Raw genomic sequence first — 25,237 nt, 5'->3', positions numbered from 1 at the left:
TGTTATCAAGGATCTGAATTTAGCGCCGAGATAGGGAACAAAGAAAAGTGCGAGAAAAAAAAAAGAAAAAAGAAAGGCTCCACTCGATTTCCCGATTCTGAAACATTGACGCGGTCGATATCCAATATTTGGGCCAGCGGTTCTCCCAGTTGAAAAAGATGAAAGAAGAAAAAAAAAATCAAGATTCCCTGAATCTTGGTGGGTCGATGAAGTCATTTGCGGCTTCAGCCGTGCCGTGGGACTCCGTTTGATCGACTTCGGTTCTTCTTTAGAGTTTAGTGTAGCGCCCTAGAGAAAGTAGTGTCTTTAGTAGGGGGAAAAAAGGGGTTAGAAGGTTAGGACCTTGGAAGATCAGTGTTAGTCTGGACTGACTCTACTATAGTAAGGTGGGCTGGATCAAATGTATGTTAATCTGAAACTAAGGATGGTACACATAGCATGTATGTTGCAAGATAGTGGAGGGAGAGAATTACTTGGATCCTATTTAGGATTAGAAGGGGAACAGACAAAATCGAGCGCTTGCTGAATGCCATTGAGGTCATCTTAGGATCAGATGGTACGGGGTTTCCAAGGGTGCCCAAGATTGCCAAAGATTGCTAAAGATTGCCACACGGATACGGATAGGGTTGAGACTGGCATCCCTGACATTGTGAAGATTGTACAACACACCTAATTTCAATTCTCAGTAATAATCATAGCAGTACTAATAGTTTCATATGTGTCCTTTTTACCCCCACGCAGTCTCGGCGCTATTTCCATGTCGTGCATACAGTCCCTTGTTCGAGACGCCCCTAGTGCGCTGTCCGTCTGTAAGGGCGTGGCATCCCCGTGCACCCGATGTGGGGAGGCCATTCTCTTCGACGGGGAAATTGTGGAGCTTGGGGGGGAGCCATACAGTACGAGGAAATTGGAGAGAATTAGCGAGGAATCAATAGTAACCTTGGGAGAGCAATGGGATGGGATTATGTGATTAGATATATTATGATAATATATGATCTTATGGCATGATTCTATAGAGTCCAGACTTGGGGGTATATACGAATATACATGGTGTACATGGAATATACATCGAACCATCGAATCATCGATGACACGCTCAGCAGATCAGGTGAGCGCAGTCTTATCACACCCAACCAATCATAATGGCGCATGGGTTATCTCGATATGTGGGGTCGAGGACCCGTTGGAATGCAAATTCGGGAATTCTGGATTTTCTCGGTTGGCGTCGGAGAAGGATTGGAACAGTGCAGATTTAAATATGTAGAGAGATATATAAAGAAAAAAAAATTTCACTGAGCTGAGAGAGAGAGAGAGAGCTGGACATCGGGCACGGGAAAAATAGGAACAAAGATCGCCTGGTTCGGGGGGAATAGGTCCTTGGCATCTGCATGGCGTGCGCGGACTCAACAGACGATCACCGGGATTCCAACTCCGGTAGAAATCAGGGGGTGAAAAAGAAAAAGAAAAAAAGAAAAAAAAAAAAGTGGCGATCGAGAAACTAAAGTTGCTTCGGCGGAGAATTCTAGAATGAACAGTTTGTGTATCTATATCTGCAGTGTTTCATACAATCCATGATTGACTACTGTAGATATACTAGATACTAGACATACTCAAATATTCTCTCTGTACTCTCTATCTCCCTCTATTTATCTCTCATACTCAGATTTCCCTCAACTAGTGCCCGGTGTGTACGAGATGGGGATCCCCGACCGGGAAGGATTGCGATCTATGCCCTGCCCCATCCTTCGGCGCACATAATTGTCGATCAGGACACTCGAGAAAATGTTTCTCTATAGAAAGAGAGAAAATACATTCAGAGAAACATACAGCGAACCAAAAAAGAAAAAAGAAAGGCGAAAAGGAGAAAAGCTTGTGTCCATAACCCGATCGGCACATGACGTGACATTTCAAGGCGACTGCCACGCAAGGAGGACATTCCGCGACCGGATACCATAGATAATACCATAGATAATGTATATACAATACAGTATTCTATATATTCTATACTAATATATTCATATATTCATATATTCATATATCTATATATTTCTATTTCTTTAAGCATAGTATCACTCACAGAATAATAGAATATCATAATAATCTTCTATATTATATTCTATATATATTATACAAAATAGAATCGAATATTCCCAGTCGCCACTGTGCTCCACTGGGGCGCATCGATGCGAATGGTCTGATTCCAGAACTGCCCGAGTGGATAAAAGTGGAGTCTTTTTTCTTTTTCTTTTTTTCTTTTTCCTTTTTTTTTCTTCGTTTTCTCCTGTCTTTTTATGATTGGTTGCTGCCGATTGACGCCAGGCCTGCGTCGTCTCGCCCTGTTGTATTATATCGGTTTCTCTCCCCTCTGCCCCCTCCCCCCCCCAATCTCGCCGGATTTCGATTCCTCTCTTCTTCTCTCTCTCTCAACTTCCCTCCCCCATGCGACTACTCTCCGTCCGATAACCCTCCTCTTCCTACAATCGAAACTGGATTCCAGTCGACGACCCCGGGGAGGCCCGGTCAGAAAAAACTCCAAGATCAAAGGTCCCCGTCGTACGCTGTACGCCATGCTCAAAAAGAAGACTCTGGCTCCGCTCTTCTTTCGGAATTTGACTCCTACTACCACTCCTGAACTGTCTCCCACCTCCTCCGACAGCGACTCCGACGAGGAGATGGACTCCTCTGGCTCCCGACCGGTCAGCCTGGCCGTCTCGGCGGGAGCCTTCTCCCTGCGCCCGACGCTCGACGAGGTGCTGGCCAACGTGGCCCCTCCGCCTTACACTCTCAGTGCCTTCATGGCCTATCTCTCGCAAAATCACTGCCTGGAAACCTTGGAATTCACTCTGGAGGCTAAACGCTACCGTGAAACCTACGACTCCCTGGTCACCCAGTCTGGCGAGCCTGCCCTGGCCTTCGACTCTCCGCACAGCCAGCACCTGCGGATGCTCTGGCAGCGTCTGCTGACAGCCTACATCTTCCCGGGCGCCCCACGAGAAATCAACCTGGCGAGCGAAGTGCGGGATGCTCTCCTGCGGCACGCCCACGTCACGACGCCGCCGGCCCCTCAGACGCTGGACTCGGCCGTGAAACGCATCCACGACCTTATGGAAGAATCCATCTTCCTGCCCTTCCTCAACAGCCACGCCGCCTCGCCTTCGATGGCTCCCCTGTCTGGCCCTCCACTCGGTCCCGACGAATCCATGAACTTGTCGACTACGAGCTTGGATGAAACGCCTATGAAGCGGGTGCGGTCGCGTCACACCAGACGGACCTCTCCTCAATCCTCCAACAAGGACCTGCCGGCTACTGGGGCTGGTCGATCTAACCCGTCGCTCGCCGTGCACGCCGTCGGCAAACGCACCTCAGGCGCCCTTCTGAGCACCAGCGGCGACTCCAACTCGTTGACTCTCACCGATGAATCCAGCCCGCAATCCAGCCCGACCGCCGAGGAACCTATGACCCCTCCGACCACTCCACCCGCCAGCGAGCCCCATCTGCCAATGCCCAGTCCTCGGCTCCGTACCGAGAACCCCTGGAAGAAGATGGGCATGAAGCTCGGCTTCAAGAAGCGGTCTGGAGGAAGCAGCGGCTCTCGGGATCCGAAGATTGTGGTCGACGACTGAAATTGAGGTTGTGCAACCATCGGTTTAATATTCCAACCTTGGGGAGTCTCTACCTCACGCCCTCACCATCCCTCTTCCACGCCAAAAATCCTAACGACACCATTGACGATATCACTCCTCTCCTCCTCTCTCTCCACTTGCATCACCCCTCCCATGAACTTTGCAATGCATCACCACACGACCTGATCTTAGCCCTTTTTCGAGCATTTATTGGCGGTGCATGAGAGCACGATGCATCGAAAGCATATGAAACCGGCGTTTTATTTTATTTTCTTTTTCTGATTGGATTTCGGACATGTCCTTCTGTGAACCCTTGATTGGTTTTTGCGAGAGGGCAAAAGGAAATCTTCATCACACATATACATTATCATAGAGTGGCTGGAAGACTCTGGGTCGGGTCTTCTCCTGGCGTTTTCTTGTTGTGATTCTCTTCTCTTTTTCTCTCTGCTGGCTGGTGGATCTGTGTCGATAGCTTGCTACGGTACTTGGTGTGGCGTGGGTTTTATTTGCAATCAATATAGACTTGATACCCCTGATTATCTGGCAGAAGTAATTGACTTGGATATTCTTCTTGCACTGTATATCTATATACAAATGGGTTCTTATGTCTTGAACGCTTTTCGTAAGATTTAATCTGTGTTGTCCCAATTCAAATCGGTGCCCACTGATAATGTCGGCAGTCAACCCTAAATTTAACCTTGGAAGACGTATAGACCTTCATTATATCAATAGACCTGTTGAATCTCCTTCCATAATGTGCGGACATGGAATAATCTTTGTTTTCCACTATTGTGATACTTGTGTGGTACTTATGTCTCGGATGACCTCTTAGGGCTACCACCACTCCGAGAACATCCTCCTATGTGATGTCTATTACGGAATATATGGAACTGTAGAGCAAATAAAGTCGATTCTCTACTTTATTGTAGGTGTCCTTCTTGGACTGATTATCCCGATCAATTGAGAATACACACAACCTACCAAGTCCAATTTTTGACACCATCCCAGGGACCTACACCCCTCTAGCAAGGTAATATAGCCCACATAGTCCAAACAGGGCCATTTAATACATCCCTATCTATCCTGGTCTAAACCTCCGAGCAAGAAACCCTGCGACCAGCCCTAGTCTCCAGCGCCGCAACCTCAACATTCCACCCGGCCGCCGCCAGCCGCGCCACATAGCGTTCGAACCGAGCGTGTTGGTTCAGAAAGGCTAGCGAGCGCGCGATGACATCGACAACCATTCCTGATTCTTGCAGGCTAGCAGCATGCTTGGTGGTAGAAGCATGCTGTGTCGGCAATGATTCTGCCAAGATGCGTGCAGCTAGCAGAGCGTGTGTCCAGGCCTTGAGCTGCGCTCTGACAGAACACTGTTTCTTGAGGAGGATAGCGGCGTGCCATTTCGGGGACGCTGTGGATGAATCGCGTGTCACGGAGAGGAGATATGCTTCATCGGCGAAGAGGGCTGTGATTTGAGCTATTGGGATCGCTGTTTGGAAGGACCGGCTTTGTTTAAAGGGCTCTGGCTGGAAGAATGTTGGTAAGGGTACCCCAATCTGCGCGGTGCCTAGACGATGTGTCTTCGGGTATGGTGTCTGCTGCGTCCATTCGAGGACTGCATCGCGGTGGAAGATGCGTTCCTGTTGGGCAACGTCGGCTGGCGTGAGGATTTTCCATTGGTGTTCCGAGTCGGAGTCTGGGTCTGGGGATGATCCAAGAGTGGCAAGCTCAAGATTAGAGTCCGAGTCCAGTAGCGCGGAGAAGACTATGTTGGCTCGCTGCCGGTTGAGGCTTGTCATCTGTACGGCGCGGACGGCGGCATAGTTCATGCTGAGATGCAAGGCCAGCAGAACCAGCAGGGCAGCCCACGTCGTACGGAAACCAGTGATGTGTGAGACGACAACAGATCCGACCTAGAACTCAGTTATGAGATTTGAGCTGTCAAGCGCGAATGTACCTCTCTTACCAGCATGCCGAGAAGAGAAATGACCGTCTCCTGAGAGGAATCTTTCTGTACAATTGATAGTAACTGTTACCATAGCTCGACCCAGGTGATGGAAAAGTTCAACCTACGGCATTGAGCTCGGCCAGATTCCCCCACCGCGCAAAATGCGCACTCAGACTCGCCTTGGAACTGCCACCGGCGACTCCGCACAGAGCCCGCAGGATTCCAGCTGTGCTGAGGACGCTGACGCGCATGGCTCCGCCAGGAACCATGGGCGAGACACAGTCCAGGATCATGGCGATGTCGTTGAAGACGTCGGCGGCCAGCCGGTAGGTTTTGCACTCGGGCTCGAGTGCCGTGCCTACCCGGTGCGCGAAGAAAATCGTTGCCACTCGGCCTGATGTGTCTTGAAGGATGTGTAGTAGCAGGGCGGAGGTAGGTGAGGCGCTGGCATTGCCCACGCCGACGCCTGTTCTTTTGATTAGTCTTGGGTTGGAGTTGGGAAATCACACGGTCTTCGAGGTATGGATGCGGACGGACCTTGTAGCACGGCTCGGGAGGATAGGAGTCCGGCGATCGAGCTGCAGAATGCTTGCAGGGAGTCCTGAGACACAGCACATGGTGAATGTGCGTTAGACCGGTTTCTCGAGGATTGCTCGGGCATTGGATGCATGTCGATCCAATGAAGACAAGACAGATTGAGGACCTCAATACTCACGAAGATTTGATATCTATGGTCTGAATTAGTATTCCCTTCTCCAGACATGATATTGAGGCTTATGTTAAACTCGACTCACGGAAGGTAGTCCTCGCTGACACTCTGCGGGTAGCCCGATGGAAGAAAGATGTCACTGAGCGAATCGATTAGGGGCTTAGTCGACCATGGTGACGCTGAAGATGATCCCTGGTGGGTGTTATCAGAAAAGACTGCTTGAAATATAGATGGCTAGATCCAAAGGCCTGATCGATGGTACGAGGTAATGGTTTAGATCAACCAACACAAGGAGCAAGAACTGCGAGTTAAAGACATTGCAGCGCCTGGGGATAGAGTCATTGCATCAAAATCGGGGTAGCTGGGTCATCGCCTAGCAGTGAGAAGGGCCGAGATACCAAAGTCCTTCGAGAGCATGCTGCTCATTGACTGCATTCGACAGTTAAGGAGATGTCTGCTCACCATCACATCCACCCTCCCCGCAGATGTCGGCGCCACATCTCTGGAGTAGATATAAGTGGCAGTAGGATGACCGGCTTCGTCGGTCTCCTGCAATGCCAGGCGTTTCTCGTGAGAAGCCATGAGGTTGACACGGTGTGAAGTGCCAGAGGTTGGAATGCACGTGCCAGAGGAAGCTTACATTTAACCTGGCATTTAGTACGGCATGTATACCTCAGCTCAAATCTTGGTAGTTATGCTTAAAAGTATATGTCGATGTCGACATTGATGCATATATTGACCATATTGACCACATGGAGATTTTGTAGAATTGCAGAATTCTCCATTGCTTTGCTCCCAGAGCCTGTCACAACCAAAAACCTCCAATCCAAGACCCAAACAATCTATGTAAGGACATGCAGAACATTGCACAACTCCGCTTTTCCGACAAGAAACTGTATGTTGCGCTGAAAAAAAAAAAGAAGGCAACACCCAAATCCAACCAGCGCCAAGTACGGGAGAATAGAAAATGAAACAAGAGAGCGGCAAGGATCCATCTCTACCCAGAGAGATGGCTGCTTGCGAAGGATGGCTGACCCGAGGTCGTGGTCGAGTTCGAGGAACATCAATGGCCTCGGAATCCCTCGGTCGGGATCAGCCTCATGGCCACTTTGCTCAGCAGCGTACCATTAATCCACTTCCATCATGAGAGGCGTACCCCATCACACATATGTATATGACGTAGAAAAAAAATAATAGAAACAAAAGAAAGAGGGTTGTTCGCGATCAGAGCCGGCATTTATGCGAACATGCTGGCACCGCCCGTCTCGACAGCCTCAATCTCCGCCTCGGACCACGGCAGGCGACCGAAGCGCGAGGGCAGCTCAGCGCGGTCGAAAAATTCACCAGCCTTCGCCTGGACCGGGCCCAGAGAGTGGCCAGAGTGGCCCCCGATCGTGCTGTTGAACGAGGCGCGCCCGAGGGGGCCGTGCTGCTGAGCCTTCACACGGTAGGCGGCGAAGGAGTCAGGCAAAATGCCCGAGGGAGAGGCAGGGTGAACTCGAGGAGTGTGGTCCACAGACTCTGTGTGACAAACGAGTTAGTCTGGGCCAATGGCTTCGGGACTGGCGGGAAAGAAAAACGAGATCACTTACGAGGGACAGTCCGCTTGCCCACAAAGCGGATGAGGGGAGTCCGGGCGACGTTGCGCAGAGCGAAAGTGGCACGCATTGTGATGGGGAGGTGGAAAGTGGGAGGTTGAAGAGAAGAAATGGTCAATTTCACCGGGTTGTGCGAAATCCAACGGGGTCCGGGACTATCCGAACCGACCGAGCAGACGCGACGCGAAGACGACTTGAGTCGGGTTGGAAGAAAAAATAGTTGAATTGAAGGGCGAGAGAGTGTGTATGATGGAAAGGGAGAGAGAGAGAAATTTTTAATTGAGAGAAAGAGAATAAGAAGAGAAAGAGAGCGAGAGCGAGAGCGAGAGAGGAAGAGGGAGGGAGGGTTGATAAGCATTCGCCTGGTCCGTTACCGGATTAGGCACAGCCGAAGTCACTGGATTTTACACGGTAGTTTGGAGCATCCCATGTGTCACTCTTTGAGGTTTCGATTATTTCTCTATTCCTTTGATAACTGCCTCCACAAATAGCAGGATCAGCCCATGTCTGCGCGTACACCTTGTCCCTCCCCCCGTACTCTGTGATCCCCCGCATACGATTCCCCCATCTCCGATCCTTTCCCAACCTGCTTATCCGGTGAACTCCCCCCATTCCTCTGGTTCTGAGGGAGCTTCAATGCACCAATAATCACTCGATATTGCCAAACGCCTGCTTCAAGGTTATCTGGCCATCTCATCCCACAGCTTGGACCTCCCCGCAATCGGAGGGTTCGAAAATCACCTTCAAAACTCCAAAACTCCCCAAGCAGGGGCGGGTTTCACTGCAGAATTGGGCAAGACCGTCCTGCAACATACACACACACACACGTTCCCTCCCCGGGGCTGTCGGGGATCTTCACTAGGTAAGCCGAAAAGTCATTATTACCCAATTCCCCTCCCACCGATTATTGATGCAAATTGATAAGCGTGGATTGCGCCACTCGAAGCTTGGACCCTGACTAAACCACTCCGGCTTCACCCGCCCCCTTCACATTTGTGTCGCATCAGGCCATCATGCATGAGCTGTTGCTATTCGCCTCGGTCCCCGTTCACCAGCATCATGAGCTTCTGCAGCAGTTGGCCGGGTTGACGGCCATGCAACCCCGCCACTGCCTCGAGCGGCGGCTGATTTTCAAGGCTTACCGCAAACCTGGCCTGGTCACGGCGCGCACGGGGGCCAGTCAGGATCTGCAATCAGGGGACCTGCAGCGGTTGAACAAGATGCTCAATGGAGGAATGTTCTATACCCAAGTAGTGGGCCCAATCTCTGAGGGGGACTTTGGCTCGGCCCCGATCCCGGTCCCGACCCCGGACCCGGATATCCAGATGGCTGGCATGGATGATGCCAAACCGTCTGTGACAGAAAGCCCCCACTCTCATTATGATTATGAGCGTCAGCCGTGGAAATTGGAGTTTCGAGATATCCCTGAAGCGGGAACTCGCTCCGCAGTGACTACTCGAGTGATGTCCAGCGCCTTGCTACCTCGAGGGGATATCGTGCCGTCGATGAATGCATGGGGCTACAGGTTAGTGCCCGGTTGGCTGATTGCATGATCATTGGAGACTAAAAACTTTCACAGCTTCGTGACCGAGTATGTGGTCGAAGGGGATATGTTTATCCACAATGATATCGTGATCTTCCTGCATCGCGTGCTGCACTATCCTACGGCCGAGCACGAGTATCACGAGCCTCGGCGACAGCTCCCGGTGTTCTCCGAGATGGCACCACTTGAGAAGAGCGGCAGCTATGTGCTACAAGCCGCCATTACGGTCCAGGACGGCAGCAACCAGGAGACGATGAAGACGGCCTCACAGCATCTGTTTGGTCTACGGGAGCAATTGCGGTCGGCCGTCCGGCTAGAGCAGGCGGATCGCCTGTCTCTCGATACACGGGCGAAGTAGTGCACCCTAGTAAGGATTTTGTGCATTGATTAGGCATCTTGGGCGTGCAATGAATACCCGATCTCCAGCATGGCGTTGAAGGGAGGTCATGTAACTTTAATCAGCGGAGCATTATTTTTTATTTTCAAGGATTATCTATACTATCATAACTAACATAAGACTATCATAGTAACTAAACGCATGTAGTTTGAAGAATTTCATGGTAGACTGGCTGGAGCATGTGACTTCGTGAAGCCACCGCGTTCTGGCGCGTCCTTGGATTTCCCACCAGCTCTTCAGCTGGAATCAGACCCAACCACAACCAGCCCTCATCTTCAGTTCAACCATCACCACGTTTTCTCTCACCAGAACCTTGAGGATGGCCGAGGGGGGAGCTAAAAGAGCCGCCTCCCCCACTCGCGCAATCTCCCCACCCCCACTGCGCCGGAAAGTCGACTCAACCGTGAACAGTATGAGCACTCACGTAGTTCTCAATGACCTTGGCCACTGACGACATCTGCCTCCACAGAGAAATCCGTTGCCTCTTTCTTTACACCTGCCTCCCAGAAGAAACCAGAACCTCTTACATGGCGCGTTCTCGGTACCAGTCTCATTGTTGGGAGATATACAGCGGAAAAGCAAGCCCAGAAACCGCCTGCGGAGCGCCAAAAGATAGCGGCATTTGACCTAGTTAGTCATCCTCGCAAGTAGCGGATCGGACACTGCGTTAACTCAAGAAAAATTATGACAGGACTCGACCGTGATTAAAACCGCGTCGGGCAATGTATTCCCCAAGTCAGCAACAGACTGGAGATGGTGGCATGCTGCTGTACCCGGTCGTCTTCGAGAACTTAACTCTGAAGGGTGCGCTTGGAAACCTGGGAAATTCCTATAGCCCTGCTGACTCCTACCCAGTTTCCAGGTAGTGATCCTCTCGAACCAGAAAAAGATCAGCATACAAAAAGATCTAAAGGGTGGACGAAGCGACTCGAAGAGCTTGGCCATGTTTAAAGAGAAAATTACGGCCGTTATGACCGAGCTTGATATCCCATTGAGCGTCTACGCGGCCACGACCGACCCACTATATCGAAAACCGCGGCCGGGCATGTGGCGCGAATTCTTGGATGACTATGACCTTGATATCGCGGGCGTCGATCTGCCGGGGTCATTCTTTGTTGGCGATGCCGCGGGACGGCCGGGTGATCATTCGGCAGTGGATCGGTAGGAGCTCCTCGATTCTGACCCAGGCCGCAGACCTAACTTTGTGTCTAGTGGGATTGCTACCAATATCGGGATCGCATTCAAAACACCAGAGGAGTTTTTCCTCGGCGAGGAGCCGGCGCCAGTGACTGGAGTTTTTGACCCCACGTCGTACATGAAGCCCGATCCAGACGAGCCCGGTATGTTGTCAGCTAGAAGTGTTTCTACCGGAACACTGCTTCTTCAGATACTTCAAGGGTGGTGAATGCTAACTACTTTGCGCACCAGGCCCGTCACCCTTTTCCCGCATGCATCCCGTCGAGCTCGTCATCTTTTGTGGTAGCCCGGGTGCGGGCAAGTCAACATTCTATTGGAACCACCTGAAACCACTCGGCTACGAGCGGGTGAATCAAGACATTCTCAAATCAGTGCGTATCTATATGAGGTTGGTGAACCACAATGCTGATGTATGACAGCGCCCCAAGTGTCTGAAAGTGGCTCGTGAGCACCTTGAGGAGAAGAAATCTGTGGCTGTCGGTACGTCAAGATCATAAAGAAGTTCTTGTCTGGTCTTTCAACTGATTGCATAGACAACACCAATGCCGACCCAGAGATCAGGGCTCACTGGACGGCCCTGGCAAAAGAACTGGATGTCCCCATTCGCTGTGTGCAGTTTATTTCTTCTCCCGGGTTGTGCCAGCATAACAACGCTGTCCGAGCTGCCAACAAGGAACTGGTTAGTGACCACTTATCTCTGCTCTGATGTGTTGGCGGCTATCTATTCATCATTTGCTTATGCTGACACTTCTTAGAACCCCGAGTCCAGGGCTTCGCTGCCCGGGATTGCATTCGGCGACTTTGCACGCCGTTTCAAGGAACCTACTCTCGACGAAGGGTTCGCCGATATCGTTCCAGTAAAGTTCCAGTTCCAGGGCAGTGAAGAGGCAAGGAACTTGTGGGGGCAGTACTGGGTTTGAACCACTTGTCCAGCATGTGATATGTGTACGGAAGGCATCTATCTGCATAGACCTGTATACTGGCCAGAAATAGACACTTGAAACACCGGGTATCCCGTGTTTGCGCGATATTTACTTCGTTGGAAACCGAAATAGATCCATGGCCAACATAGCATACAAACCAAGATCCAGCTTCTTGCCACGACAAGCACTGGCATAATCGTTAACCACCAAACAAAATCCTCAGACCCGACCAACGCCCTTCACGAAAAACTTCTGAGCATCCTCACTCCCTTCCACACACGCCTCGACCAATTCCTCAAATGCATCGCACAGCTCCTTCTCATTAGCCCCGAGCATTCGCAACCGGCCAGTCTGCAGCTCCTCCGCCGTCCCCGTGCCTCCATTTACCATTCTCCTTTCGTCTCGAAGTCGTCTATACCCTCAATACCGAGGAGTGCTTGCTCTCTAACAATATTCTGCAAGCGGTAGTACATCTGGACGAGTTCTAGCAACAAGAATCTGCCGGGAATTTGCGTATTATTCCCATCTGATCACGTTTATAGTGGAAGGTTATCTTCGATATTGGAGGTGGTTGTACTAACAGAGTGTTGTTATAACTTGATACTGTCACACCTCGTCTGCACAGACAACAATAAACTTATCGAGAGCTTATAACCCTCAGTCCGCCACAACATCTCCCCCAATTCCTTCTCGCGAAAGTGTCCATTCTACCTTCTACATCAGTAGGATCTGAGCCTACCACCAGCACCACCAGCACCACTACTCTTACTACTAGAAGAAGAATCCACCCCCAACCCTTGCAGCTCAGTCCGCAACACCAAACACGTGTCCCCACAATCATCAATCATCCAGCGTGGCGCCCAACGCAGCCAGCCACCCGCCACTGTCCCTGTGGTGTGTTCGCCGACTGGAACTGGATGCCGCGGACGGGGGCCGAGCTCGGCGCCCTCGCGCGTCGAGCTCTTTGCTGTTCTTGCTGGTGATGGGTGGGTGGGGGGGATTTGTGTGGGGATTGTGATGAGGGTCTGCTATTGAGGCTGCGAGCGAGAGAGGGGGTTTATGAAGTTAGATTGTTGTTTTATCGTGGATAGTCTTGGAAAATACCGTTCTTATGCTGTCAGCACTGTGCTGGGGCTCGTGTTCTGCGTCAGTTGGCCATGGCGCTGGTGCTGGCTAGGGCGTGGTCGGGCCTCAATGCAGGAGTGGAAAGCCTATGGTCTTTGGAATAAAGTGTATTGTGTACAGACTGTTTGATTATCCTCCGCAATAGTCCCCTAGTACATAAACCAGATATATACATACAAAAGATGACAGGCTTTTGTGTTTCTCTCCGAGAGTATGACAGGTCTATGGAATACAAATGTGATCATATAGTGTATGGGGGGGTATATGAAGAGAAGGAGTGGACGGGCTCAACCCAGCAGAACAACAAAAAACAAAACACAAGAACGTGACTCGAACTCGACAGAAAAGACAAAAGGAAAGGCATGGTCCGAGGCGAGAGCAGTAGTCGCAGACGGGCCGGAAGTCGTAAGAGTCATCAATCCGAACACAAGGAGACAGAAAAAGAAGAAGAAAGAAAGAAAGAAAGGAGAGACATTAGTCGTGACCAGCGTGGATCAAACTCGAAACGCCACGCTGAAGAGTCTATCATCATTATCGTAGGAGGGTCGCTCGGAAGCAGAGGAATATAAGAGAGAGAAAAAAAAATGACAAAGAGAGAGAGAAGTTTTCAAGGTCTGCCGACCAGGTCTTGGAAGAAGCGTAGGAAGTTCCGCTTCTTCACAGACTTGGTCCGACATGGGCCGGCGATCACAGTGGCCGGGGCAACCGTCATCGGACCGACAATATCCTCATCTCCCATCTCGGGGAACTTGTCATTGTCGTGGAGACGTGGAACCCGGACTTGCTCGCAGGGGTGGATATCCGATTGGGTGAGAGTGAGGGCCATGCCGAGTTGGCTCAGCATCGCGTCGTGCTGGTATCGCCACTCCCGGTTGATGGTCTCCCACTTCTCCCCGGTGAGTTTGTAGATGTTCGACGTAACCCCGTAGTGTTCCCCGGTGCGCACAAGGTGCTTGGCGAAATTGCACCGCGCCAGATCCCAGTTGGCGCGCAACTGCTGAAGACACTCGATATCACACATCGCCGGCACGTACGGCTCGGGCTGGATGGTAAAGTTGGCATGTCCCAGCTTATTCGCCCACTCGTCGTTTGGATCCGACAAGATGAAGGGAGGGGCTTCGCTCGACACGGTGCGAACGGTGTTTGCACGGGTACGACCAAACGAGGCCACGGACGGTTTGGAGGACAGCGGCGGTGAGGGGATGCCCACAAACCGGTGATCGGACGGGATCGGGTCCTGAGCCACGTCGGTGACATCCGCCACAGACGGAGACTGCAGTGGCGATTGCACTCGCGACGCGACCGCGCTCGTCGGATCATCGCCCATGAACGGCGGCAGCAGAGGGGTCGTCGCTTGCGGCAAATCATTGTCATCTTGACTCAGGCTGTTGGCTCTGGTGATGTCGATGGGCCGCGCGCTGGATTCGCTGGCGCACTCCTCAAAGATGGTCCGCGCCGGGGACGGGGGATCTGTGAGTCAACCCGACTCACCGGGCTCACCACCGGGCTGGCCAGCGCAGAAGATGCGGCGGAATTGGCGCGTGATCGCAAATCCTCTGGGTATCCGTCTTCGGTGAGACCCGAGGACCGCTTGGGCTTCCATCGGGTCGACATAGTGGAGATGTGGGAACTAATGCGCGACACGCCCTTCATGGACACGCTGTCGGAGCGTCTCTTTTTCTGTGAATGAGGAAATTCCACACCGGTATCGCTGAGATCATAGTTATCTGGGGTGTCGGAGAAATATGGCTCATCGGCGGGGACGCCGTGGTCAAAGTGCTCTGAACATCGTCAGTGGATGGTTCTTCATGCGACAGTCATCAAAACATACGGAAATATTGATCTTCCAGCGAGTCGCGGCCCAAGGGCTCTTCCTTGACGCCCGTCAAGTGGTTGCGACTGGGGCTGTCCATGGAATTCCCTAGGCCTGAAGACGAAACCAGCGACGAGACCGAGCTCGACACTCGGTTATGGCCTGTCGCAGAAAAGAGCGACAGGGCCGGGGATGCAGGGGCAGAGGTATTGATGGTTAAAGGTGATTGCTGGCGCGACGCAGGCGAGTCCCCCTCGATACTGTCGCGCGTGTCGATGGGATGAGACCGTTTGAACATGGTGGGTGGATAGTCGGGAGAGAGAGAAGTTCAACATGAGGCCCCGGGAAAAGACTATCAATTTGAGCAACACATGCCCTTGATTGCTTTGGCGGTGTGATGGCCGGAATGGCGGGAACTGAAGCCAGAAAGGTTAGGGGAGAAGAGCGAGAAAAGAGAAAGAGAAAAAGACGTGGACCAAACAAGTGGCGACCAGCTGGGCAGAAAAAGAAGGCATTTGTTACTTACTCGGCAAACGGGCAGGGAGATCCCTGTGTGACTCAGACCCTGGTTTTGTTCTTTTTCTTTCTGTCTCTTTTTCTCGGTCCGTTTTCTCTCTTATCCCTCCGCAGATGATCGAGTGAAGAGTGAAGGAGAAGAAGAGAAGAAAAACCCGATAGAAGTCCAGGCTCAACAGGATACACTAAGAGCGTTAGCGGGGGCTTTGTTTCCAGAAGATCTTCTTTTTTCTCCCCCAAAAACCTCAGTTCCACGGGTCCGACAAGTGCTGAACCATGGATCCGCTCTTGGGCTCCTCTCTTCTCTTTTTCTTTTTCTCTCTCAATTCCATTCTGGCCTATCGACATGGGCAATTGCAGTGTCAACCCCAACGGCTACACAGATGCGATACACCGCATCTCGGCCAGTTTGGAGACCTTCCCCGAACTCTCGAATTCATTCCCTTTCTCTCTCTGTGTGTCTGTGTGTGTGGGATCAAGTGATCGGCACAAGTCCAGACCAGAGTGGATTCCAGCTGACCCTCCGATGATGTTCGACCCAACCCGTCGGGTCTGTCTTGAGGGTTGTTTCTCTTTCGCCAATATCGTCATTCGGCCCGGTTCTTGAGGTTCTTCGGGGACTGTGCGCGCACCGACCAAAAAGAAGAAAAGACGTCAGAGCGACGCTGTGTAACCGTGGACGGTCCCGCTCGAACACATAAGAACCTTAGTCCGAGATCTCAGTTTTGATGGCTCCCATCTGATCTGGCTGGGTATGGTCCCTGAAGGATCGAGCACATCCATGGTCTCACGGTGTTGCTGAGTGGTCTTGAGTGTTATACAAGATACACTGATACACAGGGTGTACCTAAAGTAAGTACTACTAATAACCGTACTAATAATCATCATGTCATGTTATATTAGTGGGTTGGCACCCGACGTCAGATCCACATGGCTCTCTTGGCTTATACAAAAGTACCTCGGGGAGCTGGACAGGTCGCCGGCACGTATTGGATAGATCAATTGTGTCTTTGCTTTTGTTCTTTGCTTTTGTTCTTTGCGTTTGCTTATTTTTCTTCTCATCCTTCCGCCACCGGGGATCCACCGAGTTCACGCGTTTAGCCGAGCCGCTTGGCAACTCGAATGATTGGGCGACCAAGCGAGATCCCCGAAATCGGCAAGTGAATGCGTGCCGTGTCTCTACAAAATCAGAGGCTTAGAACTGCCACTGCTGCAGCCAGATCACCATGAGAGTCGGCGAGACGGGCCCCAAGGACCTCATAGTCACGCTCGCTTTTTTGGCGCGCTGCACATCCAATGTCACCGACAAGGCACTGGCGTCGTCTTGGAGTCCGCGGTAAAAGTCCAGCAACTTGAGAGCCGGTTTCTCGGCGACCTCGGCACTGCTGGGGTTCGGGATACTGTCGAGCTCTGCCACCCAAGCGGCAAACTCGACAGGTTCGACCGGGTATTGCTTTTGAATCGCAGGGATGAGCGACGTCCATTCGGCTCGCTCTGGGTTGGTGAGATGAAACACCGCCCAGGGATTCTTGCTGGGCGCGGAATGACGTGTGTGGACTATCTCGATCATGATCGAAGAGAGGGTGTCCTGGAAGACGAGTAGAATAGATCAGCATATTACATACCCAAAGAAAACATCCCATCAAAAGAAAACATTCTTTACCACTCACCACCGGGACCCAGTCCACCGCCATCGGCCCCAGTCGATTGGGGATTTTGCCCATGGCCTTGGAGGTCGCGATGATCGTCGGCAGCCATTCATGTGGGTTCCATTGTCCGCGAGGGGTCGTTGGTCCAGCAATCTGCCCGACGCGATAGACCGTCGTGGGAACGCCAGATCGTCGCGATGCCTCTAGACAAATACACTCGGCCACATGCTTGGACTCGCCGTAACCCTGATGTAAAACCACCGAACTGTCCATTGGCAACTCGGGGATCGCTGATCCCATCTCAGGAGTCCAGGCGCCGACGGTGCTGATCGAGGACACAAAGTGGAGATGAGCATGGTGTCGACTGCTCAGGCTAAAGTCCACGAAGTGGCGCACACCCCTGATATGGGTTTCTTCGAACGACTCGACGGCGTGGTTGAAGTCGACTTTCCAGGCATTGTGGACGATGGTATCGACGGAATCCAGTAGTTCTTGGTATTTGGCTTCGTCCAACCCAAATCGTGGCTCGCCAAATGAGACTTGGAAGAACTCGATCCGGGTCTTCCAGTCGCGAACATCGAGATCCAGGCCCTTTTCTTCGAAGCTCTTCTGTTGCCCAGAATTGGCCTCGGAACGATTCAGACAGTACACCTTTGAGACGGACGGGTTGCTGAGCAGGGCATGAAGGAGGTAAGTGCCCAGCGAACCCGTCGACCCGGTTAGGATTATCGTCGTGGGTGACACGGGCCGAATCTGATGAGAATTTTCGCCCTCGTGGTTGACAGGAAGGTCTTCCGTATACCTTTCTACCAAGCGCTGGATTTTCTCTGCTCGGGGGAGACCGGCTTGAGTCTTTCCCTGTAGAATACCGTCAATGACCTGGGCCAACTGCTCCGTAGTTGGATTGGCATAGACTGTTTGCGGCGTGATCAGGCCTGCTTTCAAATCTGGTCGACGCCGTTGCAAGCTTTTTTGCAACACTCGCGAGACTTGAATCGTCATCAGTGAGTCCAATCCTGCACCATAGAAGTCCTGGGTACTTGAGAGGTCTTTTTCCAGCACTCGTGCGATGATTTGGCGCGTGAAGTCGGTGATACTGTCTTGATTCAGGGTCTCCGGGACAGAGACATTCAAGTCCTCCTCCATGCCCGCTGCATAGATTGCATCAATCTCCTTCTCATAATCCCGAACCACGGCCCGCCGCTGGGTAGTTCCCTTCGGCGTAAGTTTGAATGGTTTGGTCTTGGATGCGAGTCCAACCTTGCTCTTCATTACCCGACCGTGGGCGGCAATCGTCTGATTCGCAACCTGCACCGTTGGCCAGATCTCATCGATGAGAAGCTTGGGGTTCATTTCTGGCACTTTCGGATTTGGCTCCACGAGAAGCCCGGCCTGGAATCTGGACTGGCCGACCACGACGGCCTTGGAAACGAGCGGGTGTCCCTCGATGATCGTTTCCATTGTGACCGGGTTGAACTTCTCGCCGTTGCTCAACACAATCACATCGTCTTGTCGACCATAGAACTTCCACAGATATGGTTTCGTGGGGTGTTGGGTGTAAAGATCATTGGTGCGGTACGCATTGAGGTTGGGGAAGGTGTGAAAGATGCTCTGGATATCCCGGGCATTTGGCAGACGCAAAATGACCAGCTCGTACAGGCCTTCGCCCGTATGCTGCATGTCGATACCGACTGACGAGTTCCATTCAAAGTACCCCCAATCAGCAGGATCTTCCGGTATTAGCGACGGCGTGAAGCCGGTTTCACTGGACCCGATCACGGTGACGAGATGGGTATACTGGCGCACTCGCTCCCCAGTCTCGGTAGCCAGTGGGGCCCCTCCAAAATAAACCATCTGGAGTTCTTTTAGACAGGTCAGTGCTTCCTCAGAATGGCTCATGTCCTCCAGGACGGACGGGGGATAGATTGCGCGGGTAGGCCGGATTAAGCGCACAAGGTCTGTCAAGTATTCGACCGAGAGTGGCTTATCAGGACCAAGCAAAACAGAATATTGGCCGAACATAGCAAAGACAAAGGCCAGAAGCCCCATCAGATGGAAAAGCGGCGACGTGGCCAGCAGGAGGTCGTTCATGGCCAGGTGGAAGAACGGAGTCGGTTGACGACCTGTAGGCCATGGAAGTAAAGCCAGGGCGTCCAGAGCCGCAAAAAAGCCGTTTGTCAGATAAACCGGCTTTGGCATGCCTGGAGAAAAGGCAGATCTTAGCAATGATTCTCGGCATGATACCTCTCATCGACATACCGGTTGTCCCCGAGCTGTGGATGATCACCGACGTCTCGTCTTCCACTTCCGCAAAGGATTTACTTGGATATACGCGCAGTCCACTCTCATCTTTAAGCATTGTATGTAAACTTGGGATCTGAAATATGTTCATACTCGGAGAGAGCGACTGGATTTCAAGGACTCGACCCTGTCGCTCTTCTCCATAGAAGAACTTGTTGCAGTTTGTCGCCTTCAATAGATGAAGGTGAGCCTCATCTGAATTTCTCGTAGAAGGTAAGAAAGCCTGTGCAAGACCAAAACCTGCTTGTCAGCTTCTGTGAAGCCACCCGTGGACTTGTAGCGAGAGCATCTTCCTACCTGGTAGCCAAGCTTCTGGCATGCCAAAATGAAGACGCAGTAGCGCACATCGTTGCTCCCTACATACGCCAACGTCTCCTGGGAGTGTGTCGGTCCCACCGTCCTCTCAATCCACCCACACAGGAAGTTCACTGCTCGAGCTAAGTCCTTGATGAACAAATCCTGGAACCCATCAGCCAGCTCTGGTCCTCGCGGAATGACCGCAAGCCGTCTGTCTGGATTCCTGCGCGCGTTGTCATCGACAATTGCTGCAAGTAGTCTTTTGCCCTGAGGCTCCATGTTGTGGAGATGCCGCTCTCTTATGGAAATGAAATATCGGAGACGATATCGCGAATCAACCGCACACAAGCAGAATGAGATGGCGTGCGAATAACCATTTCTAATGAGGAATTCGGACGTGTTTTATATCCAAGGCGACCCATTCTTCAGCCCGATGATCCGGGCTACTTCTGCCCCTCCGACTGCCGAATTTCCGCGTGTGAACGTTCATCGTCAAAGACATGGGTGGGTCATCAGCGTCGGGGTCTGCAGATCCCTTCTGCTTGGAAGGTCACCCCGCTAAGAGAATATGTCTGTGTTGGGCATTTTTATACTTGAATAGCATAATCCCTCCATGACATCGGCACCTCTTTGCCGGGGATAAAAAGGCTTGTGTCCGTCAAACAACAACGTCATACCCTCCGAGGGCAGGGGTGTTGTCCTGTCGGCATCATTTTCCGGGCTCTGTAGGTGTAGGTACCTTCGATCATGGGGGCCAAGGGAGAAGATCCAGTTGATTAGCGTGAATGGGGAGCAATCCCGGTGTTCTCATTGTCAGGGATTCCCGAGGCAGGTATACGCTGTCATGTTTGTAGTATTCAAGATGATGGGTATTGTAGAGACACTCGAGGAATCAATCATCCCGAGGTATTTGATAGTCAGACGAGAATTCTCCTCTCATTCTGCCTTTACCGTAAATCAAATACTTTATTGGAAGCTCCAAGTCTTGTCTCGCTGTTCTCGCCGAATATATAATCACGTGACAGCCCGATCGACGGTGCATCGCAGGCGTGAGTCTTGCGTTTGCGTCTTGTACGGTCTAGCAGCTCTCAGAGGTTGCCCCAATCGTGATTCCCAACTCCTTAAATTACCCTCTGAACCCCCCTGATTGACCCATGAAGTCCGCCTGGTATCTCGCGGCGACCGCCATCGCCGCGGCAGCTTCTCCGCACCCCGCATATGGGCAGCAACAGCCCTTGGACGCACTCTCGTCCTCCCAGCCCAACCACCTCGGTAGCAGCCAGAGAGACATTGACCACATCATCAATGACTCCCCTCTGCTGTCCTTCCACCGCGATCTTGTCAGCATCGAGTCCATCTCCGGCAACGAGCACGATGTCGGCATCTTTGTCGCCCGGTTCCTCGAGGCCCGCAACTTCACCGTGATAAAGCAGGAGGTGCCTCCCGTGGAAAAGAACCAGACCAACACCCCCAAGCCCCGGTACAACATCTACGCATACCCAGCCTCACGCTCGGAGCCGCCGTCCATCCTCCTCACCAGCCACATCGACACCGTCCCACCCTTCATCCCATACTCGGCGTCCCAAGACTCCCAAAAGTCCAATGACCCAGAAAACCCTGTCCTGGCAGGCCGCGGCAGCGTCGACGCCAAGGGCAGCGTCGCAGCCCAGATCTTCGCCGCACTGGACACCCTACACGAGCACCCCGCCGCCCCGCTAGGCCTGCTCTTCGTCGTGGGCGAGGAGATCGGCGGCGACGGCATGAAGACGTTCTCAGACTCGGCCCTCAATACGCGTAGCGCCTTCGACACCATCGTCTTCGGCGAGCCTACCGAGGCCGCCCTCGTCGCCGGCCACAAGGGCATGGTCGGCTTCCAGGTCCTCGTCCACGGCAAGGCCGCCCACTCCGGCTACCCGTGGCTGGGGCATAGCGCCGTGTCCGCGCTGCTGCCGGCGTTGGCCCGCGTCGATGTCCTCGGCAATATCCCCGCCAATCTGGGCGGCTTACCTTCCTCTCCCAAGTACGGGCCTACTACCCTGAACATTGGCGTCGTGCGCGCCGGCGTCGCAACGAATGTCGTCCCGGCTGCGGCCATGGCTGATGTCGCTGTGCGGCTTGCGGCCGGCACACCCGACGAGGCACGGGGAATTATCAGCCGTGCTGTCGCCGATGCCACGCACGATGTCGATGCCGACGTCGTCGTCGATTTCACTTCGCATCGCGAGTCCTACCCGCCCCAGGACATGAACACCGACGTCGAGGGCTTCGATGTCATTACCGTCAACTACGGTACCGACGTGCCCAACCTCAGCGTCCGCCCGGGCGTCAAGCGTTACTTGTATGGTCCGGGGAGTATCTTTGTTGCCCATGGTGACCACGAGGCTCTCACCTCGCGCGAGATCCAGGATGCCGTGGTTGGATATAAGAAATTGATTGATTCTGCGCTCGCTAGACAAAGCAGTGCGTAGGTCTCGACGTGATTTACCATTTTCATATAGCCGTGGTGGCCTAGTATATCTTGCATCGTGTGTCTCTCTTGGCTTTACAGAATAAGACAGTTGCACGGGACATCTTGGTACCTTCCAAGGTTGAACATCAAATTCCTTATCTAGACATGCATTTCTTGTTGCAGGTCTTCAATACGAGAAAAATAAAATATTGGGCGTAAAGAATAACCAGAAAAAAAACTTGTATATTTTCCAAATGCACTCATGTACTGAACATATATCACGCCTACTTGACAGAAGAAAACAAAGAAGCTACCCCAGCCAAACCAGCCAAATCATCAGATGAATGCACGTATCTTAGTTCCGAGGCTGCCGCTTCCACCCCGTTCGAAGATCACCTCCCGGCTTGAATCTCGGCAGTGGATGCGCCTCGGTGTTGAACACATGTTCCTCCAGAGAGATAAAGTCGCGGTCCGAGAACAATAAATAGAAATACTTGAGAGTTTCGGCCATCCAGAAGCTCTCCATGTTGTCACGTTTGTCGGGCGGCACAGCGTTAGCATTGCCGAGCGAAGTGAAGCCCTTGATGCGGTAGGTCTTCCCTGACGTCGAGAGAGAAGTGACCTGCTCGAGCACGGCAGTGTGTTTGATGAAAGACTTAAACATCTCCCACCCCCACTGGCGGTAGATTTCATCGCCGGTGATGCGGTACATGTAGAGGAGAGACTCGACAGTTTCGGGGCGCTGCAAGTTGTGCCGGTCGTTGGGCCGGATCTCAATGTCCTGGCGCCAGGGCTCCGAGCCATCAGGCTGTGGCGAAAGGGGCTGCGAGATGCCGCGCAGCTCCTGGGGCGGCCCCGATGTAGATGGCTCGGGGTATACGTCGGCCATCATCTTAGGGACCGGGTCCAGCTTAAAGTAGGTGATCTCGGGCGCGAGCCCCGTCTCCGTCGTCCGGTACATCGCCCAGCAGGTTTTCATCAGCTCGCGGGACATGAGCATCTCGTCTTCGCGCTGTTGCGACCAGTCGGGGGACTTGCGCGCCTCGGACAGCGGCCGGCCGCCGGTGGCACCGAGCGCGATGGTTCCGGGCATGAAGCAAACTAGGTGGTCCATTTTAGGAGTCAACTTTTTCACCAATCCAGAGGGCCGCTCGCCGATGATCATTAACTGCGCTTGTTTTGTAAATGCGATGAGGTGTTTGCGGACCCCGTGCAGCGCCTCATCCCATATCTCCTTGTACACGGGTTCTTGCTCGGATGTCTGTAGGTACTGCTTGATGAGGTACTCATAGTATGAGTCGCCTCTGCTGCCAAGACGGATGTTGTTCCTCCTAAACTTGCCCGTGTCGGGATGGATGTTTATGGGAACCAAGCCATCCTGCGCCTTTTCCCCATCGATGACTTCTATCACCTTTTCCGCGATTCGCCAGTATTCGGCCTCTCCGGTCAGCTTGGCAAGGTACTTCCATTCGATTTGCACCGAGGCCGCCTCCGAGGTAGATGTGGCACCCCCGTCGGCGTGCGAGTAAATCCCGGTCGACTTGTTCAGATTCACACTCGAGAGTGGAATCCCACTTTTTGTCTCGAAAGCACCCATCAGTCGGTCCGCAAGATCGGTAGCCTTTTCAATGTACAGGTCTTCACCTGCAGCACCAGCATCATCGTCGGAAACTGGGGCCAAGTCCGGGTATTTGGTAGACAAATAGTGCGCGGACAGGAGGCCGCCCATCATGCGGATGGTCGTCTCGAATACACTCACTTCTTGGTCTTGGTTGTACTGCAGCGACGTGGTGATCCATTGTCGTGCACGGCGAACCTGCGATGTCAGATTCATAATCATCAGGGTGTCTAGGGAATCCACGATTATCCACCCTAATCCGCCGGTGACGAGGTTCTTGTTGTTGTTGCTCATCGGCCTGTACTTGTCGAAGCCTGGTTTCAGAGGTTGTTATCACACTGACAGTCTCCGCAACCATATCAAGAGTTCTCTCTTACCCCACGCCGACTCTGCATAGCCCTCCCAACTGACAATGAACGCGTCGCGGACCTTCTCTCGTTTCGCATCCCAGTCGGTAGGATCCACAGAGGGATCGCCATTATCCAGTTTATTCGACCACTTCCACAGCTCGACTCCTCGGTCATTTGATCCCAAGCTCTTCAACGATGGAAAGGTTGATCTGTAGTACCACAGAAGCACCAAGGCACACAACCCCAAGACATTTAGCAGCCGCCTCCACCGACGCTTTGGGGGTGAACGCCGCGGGGCAAAATGGGGCTTGTCTTTGTACATGGGGAGGGTGCGCTCGTTGTCGAAAAATTTGGCCACCTTGTGAGAGAGATCGGCCGGGCGTGACAATAGTTCCAACTCCGGAAGAGTACTGCTCGGGGCGTTTTGACCATCCTGTGACGAGGGGCCAGGGGAGGGGTTAGATTCCGGTGCCTGGGCCGGCATGGTTATCTCGACTATCCCCTTTGCGTTTCGTTAAATATCGGACCTGTGTGACTAGGTACCTCGTACAAGGGACATGGGAGGGTGAAGTGGTCGAATGTTGCGCCGGTTCTATTGATAACGTCCTAGGCGAATTCTAGGCCGACAAGACACTGGATGGACTTGGATAGCAACCACGGGTTGACTCGGTCTTATTCTAGCTCATGTCCACGGGTGTGTCAACAAGGACTCGATTGCCCCAGAGATGGAGATTTAGGCCATCCCTTGCTGGCCCTTTTATTGAGTGGAGCCCCCACCACAGAAAGAGAGAGAGAGAGAGAGAAACAATGGGAATGTGACAAAGCGTCATATGCGAACAGGCCTGAAAAGAGCCGTGCAGGGTGGGATGACGAGGTCCTCCGAAGAGCTGGTTTTAGGCTGAACTCTTAGCGAAATCAAATGTGGATGCAGCGAATGCCTGGGGGGAGGAGAGAGGGGGGGATGAGATTGCAAAAGAAGGTAGGAAATTCTCCATCCAGACTCTGGACACCAAGGGACAAAGAAAAGAAGAAAGAGAGACAGCTGGAGAAATGGAGAGATGGAGAGAGAGAGGAGCTCGGAGCCAGGGAAACCGGGGAAGTGGCGATCGCCAACTTCCAGGGGCAGGCCCGGGTGCTATACGCGACCATGACTACATAGACACCTTTCAAGGTTAATCACT

At 52.6% G+C, this 25,237-nt stretch overlaps 9 protein-coding genes across 9 annotated transcripts; 4 read left to right on the top strand and 5 right to left on the bottom strand.

Annotated features, from left to right (window-relative positions):
- Positions 1 to 2,567: 2,567 nt before the first annotated feature.
- Positions 2,568 to 3,623, top strand: NUU61_008958 (regulator of G-protein signaling domain-containing protein; the record flags this gene model as incomplete). The annotated part of the gene is made up of 1 exon (XM_056659483.1): positions 2,568 to 3,623. The coding sequence occupies one exon, from the start codon at positions 2,568 to 2,570 to the stop codon at positions 3,621 to 3,623; it is 1,056 nt and encodes a 351-aa protein (XP_056507776.1).
- A 1,088-nt stretch (positions 3,624 to 4,711) lies between these two features.
- NUU61_008957 (RUS1 family protein) lies at positions 4,712 to 6,862 on the bottom strand (the record flags this gene model as incomplete). Its single annotated transcript, XM_056659482.1, has 6 exons — positions 4,712 to 5,536; positions 5,590 to 5,634; positions 5,697 to 6,037; positions 6,109 to 6,299; positions 6,366 to 6,472; positions 6,743 to 6,862. The coding sequence occupies 6 exons, from the start codon at positions 6,860 to 6,862 to the stop codon at positions 4,712 to 4,714; spliced, it is 1,629 nt and encodes a 542-aa protein (XP_056507775.1).
- Positions 6,863 to 7,517: 655 nt separating this feature from the next.
- On the bottom strand, positions 7,518 to 7,948 carry NUU61_008956 (alpha-ketoglutarate dehydrogenase subunit KGD4; the record flags this gene model as incomplete). The annotated part of the gene is made up of 2 exons (XM_056659481.1): positions 7,518 to 7,801; positions 7,873 to 7,948. The coding sequence occupies 2 exons, from the start codon at positions 7,946 to 7,948 to the stop codon at positions 7,518 to 7,520; spliced, it is 360 nt and encodes a 119-aa protein (XP_056507774.1).
- A 943-nt stretch (positions 7,949 to 8,891) lies between these two features.
- Positions 8,892 to 9,779, top strand: NUU61_008955 (mediator of RNA polymerase II transcription subunit 18; the record flags this gene model as incomplete). The annotated part of the gene is made up of 2 exons (XM_056659480.1): positions 8,892 to 9,403; positions 9,458 to 9,779. 2 exons carry the CDS (start codon positions 8,892 to 8,894, stop codon positions 9,777 to 9,779), a joined length of 834 nt encoding a protein of 277 aa, XP_056507773.1.
- A 358-nt stretch (positions 9,780 to 10,137) lies between these two features.
- NUU61_008954 (putative DNA 3'-phosphatase Tpp1) lies at positions 10,138 to 11,935 on the top strand (the record flags this gene model as incomplete). Its single annotated transcript, XM_056659479.1, has 9 exons — positions 10,138 to 10,228; positions 10,288 to 10,448; positions 10,510 to 10,622; positions 10,674 to 10,979; positions 11,031 to 11,158; positions 11,247 to 11,386; positions 11,435 to 11,495; positions 11,549 to 11,694; positions 11,771 to 11,935. The coding sequence occupies 9 exons, from the start codon at positions 10,138 to 10,140 to the stop codon at positions 11,933 to 11,935; spliced, it is 1,311 nt and encodes a 436-aa protein (XP_056507772.1).
- Positions 11,936 to 13,670: 1,735 nt separating this feature from the next.
- On the bottom strand, positions 13,671 to 15,174 carry NUU61_008953 (uncharacterized protein; the record flags this gene model as incomplete). The annotated part of the gene is made up of 3 exons (XM_056659478.1): positions 13,671 to 14,501; positions 14,555 to 14,844; positions 14,895 to 15,174. The coding sequence occupies 3 exons, from the start codon at positions 15,172 to 15,174 to the stop codon at positions 13,671 to 13,673; spliced, it is 1,401 nt and encodes a 466-aa protein (XP_056507771.1).
- Positions 15,175 to 16,587: 1,413 nt separating this feature from the next.
- On the bottom strand, positions 16,588 to 19,918 carry NUU61_008952 (putative NRPS-like enzyme; the record flags this gene model as incomplete). The annotated part of the gene is made up of 4 exons (XM_056659477.1): positions 16,588 to 16,980; positions 17,063 to 19,242; positions 19,301 to 19,565; positions 19,640 to 19,918. The coding sequence occupies 4 exons, from the start codon at positions 19,916 to 19,918 to the stop codon at positions 16,588 to 16,590; spliced, it is 3,117 nt and encodes a 1,038-aa protein (XP_056507770.1).
- An 875-nt stretch (positions 19,919 to 20,793) lies between these two features.
- Positions 20,794 to 22,107, top strand: NUU61_008951 (M20 family metallopeptidase; the record flags this gene model as incomplete). Its single annotated transcript, XM_056659476.1, has 1 exon — positions 20,794 to 22,107. The coding sequence occupies one exon, from the start codon at positions 20,794 to 20,796 to the stop codon at positions 22,105 to 22,107; it is 1,314 nt and encodes a 437-aa protein (XP_056507769.1).
- Positions 22,108 to 22,443: 336 nt separating this feature from the next.
- NUU61_008950 (glycoside hydrolase family 47 protein) lies at positions 22,444 to 24,540 on the bottom strand (the record flags this gene model as incomplete). The annotated part of the gene is made up of 2 exons (XM_056659475.1): positions 22,444 to 24,020; positions 24,084 to 24,540. The coding sequence occupies 2 exons, from the start codon at positions 24,538 to 24,540 to the stop codon at positions 22,444 to 22,446; spliced, it is 2,034 nt and encodes a 677-aa protein (XP_056507768.1).
- Between the last annotated feature and the right edge of the window lie 697 nt (positions 24,541 to 25,237).

Source organism: Penicillium alfredii (assembly GCF_028826965.1).
Source record: "Penicillium alfredii strain IBT 34128 chromosome Unknown utg000011l_segment0_segment0, whole genome shotgun sequence".
NCBI lineage: Eukaryota > Fungi > Ascomycota > Eurotiomycetes > Eurotiales > Aspergillaceae > Penicillium > Penicillium alfredii.
This window is presented reverse-complemented; position numbering and strand designations above follow the sequence as displayed.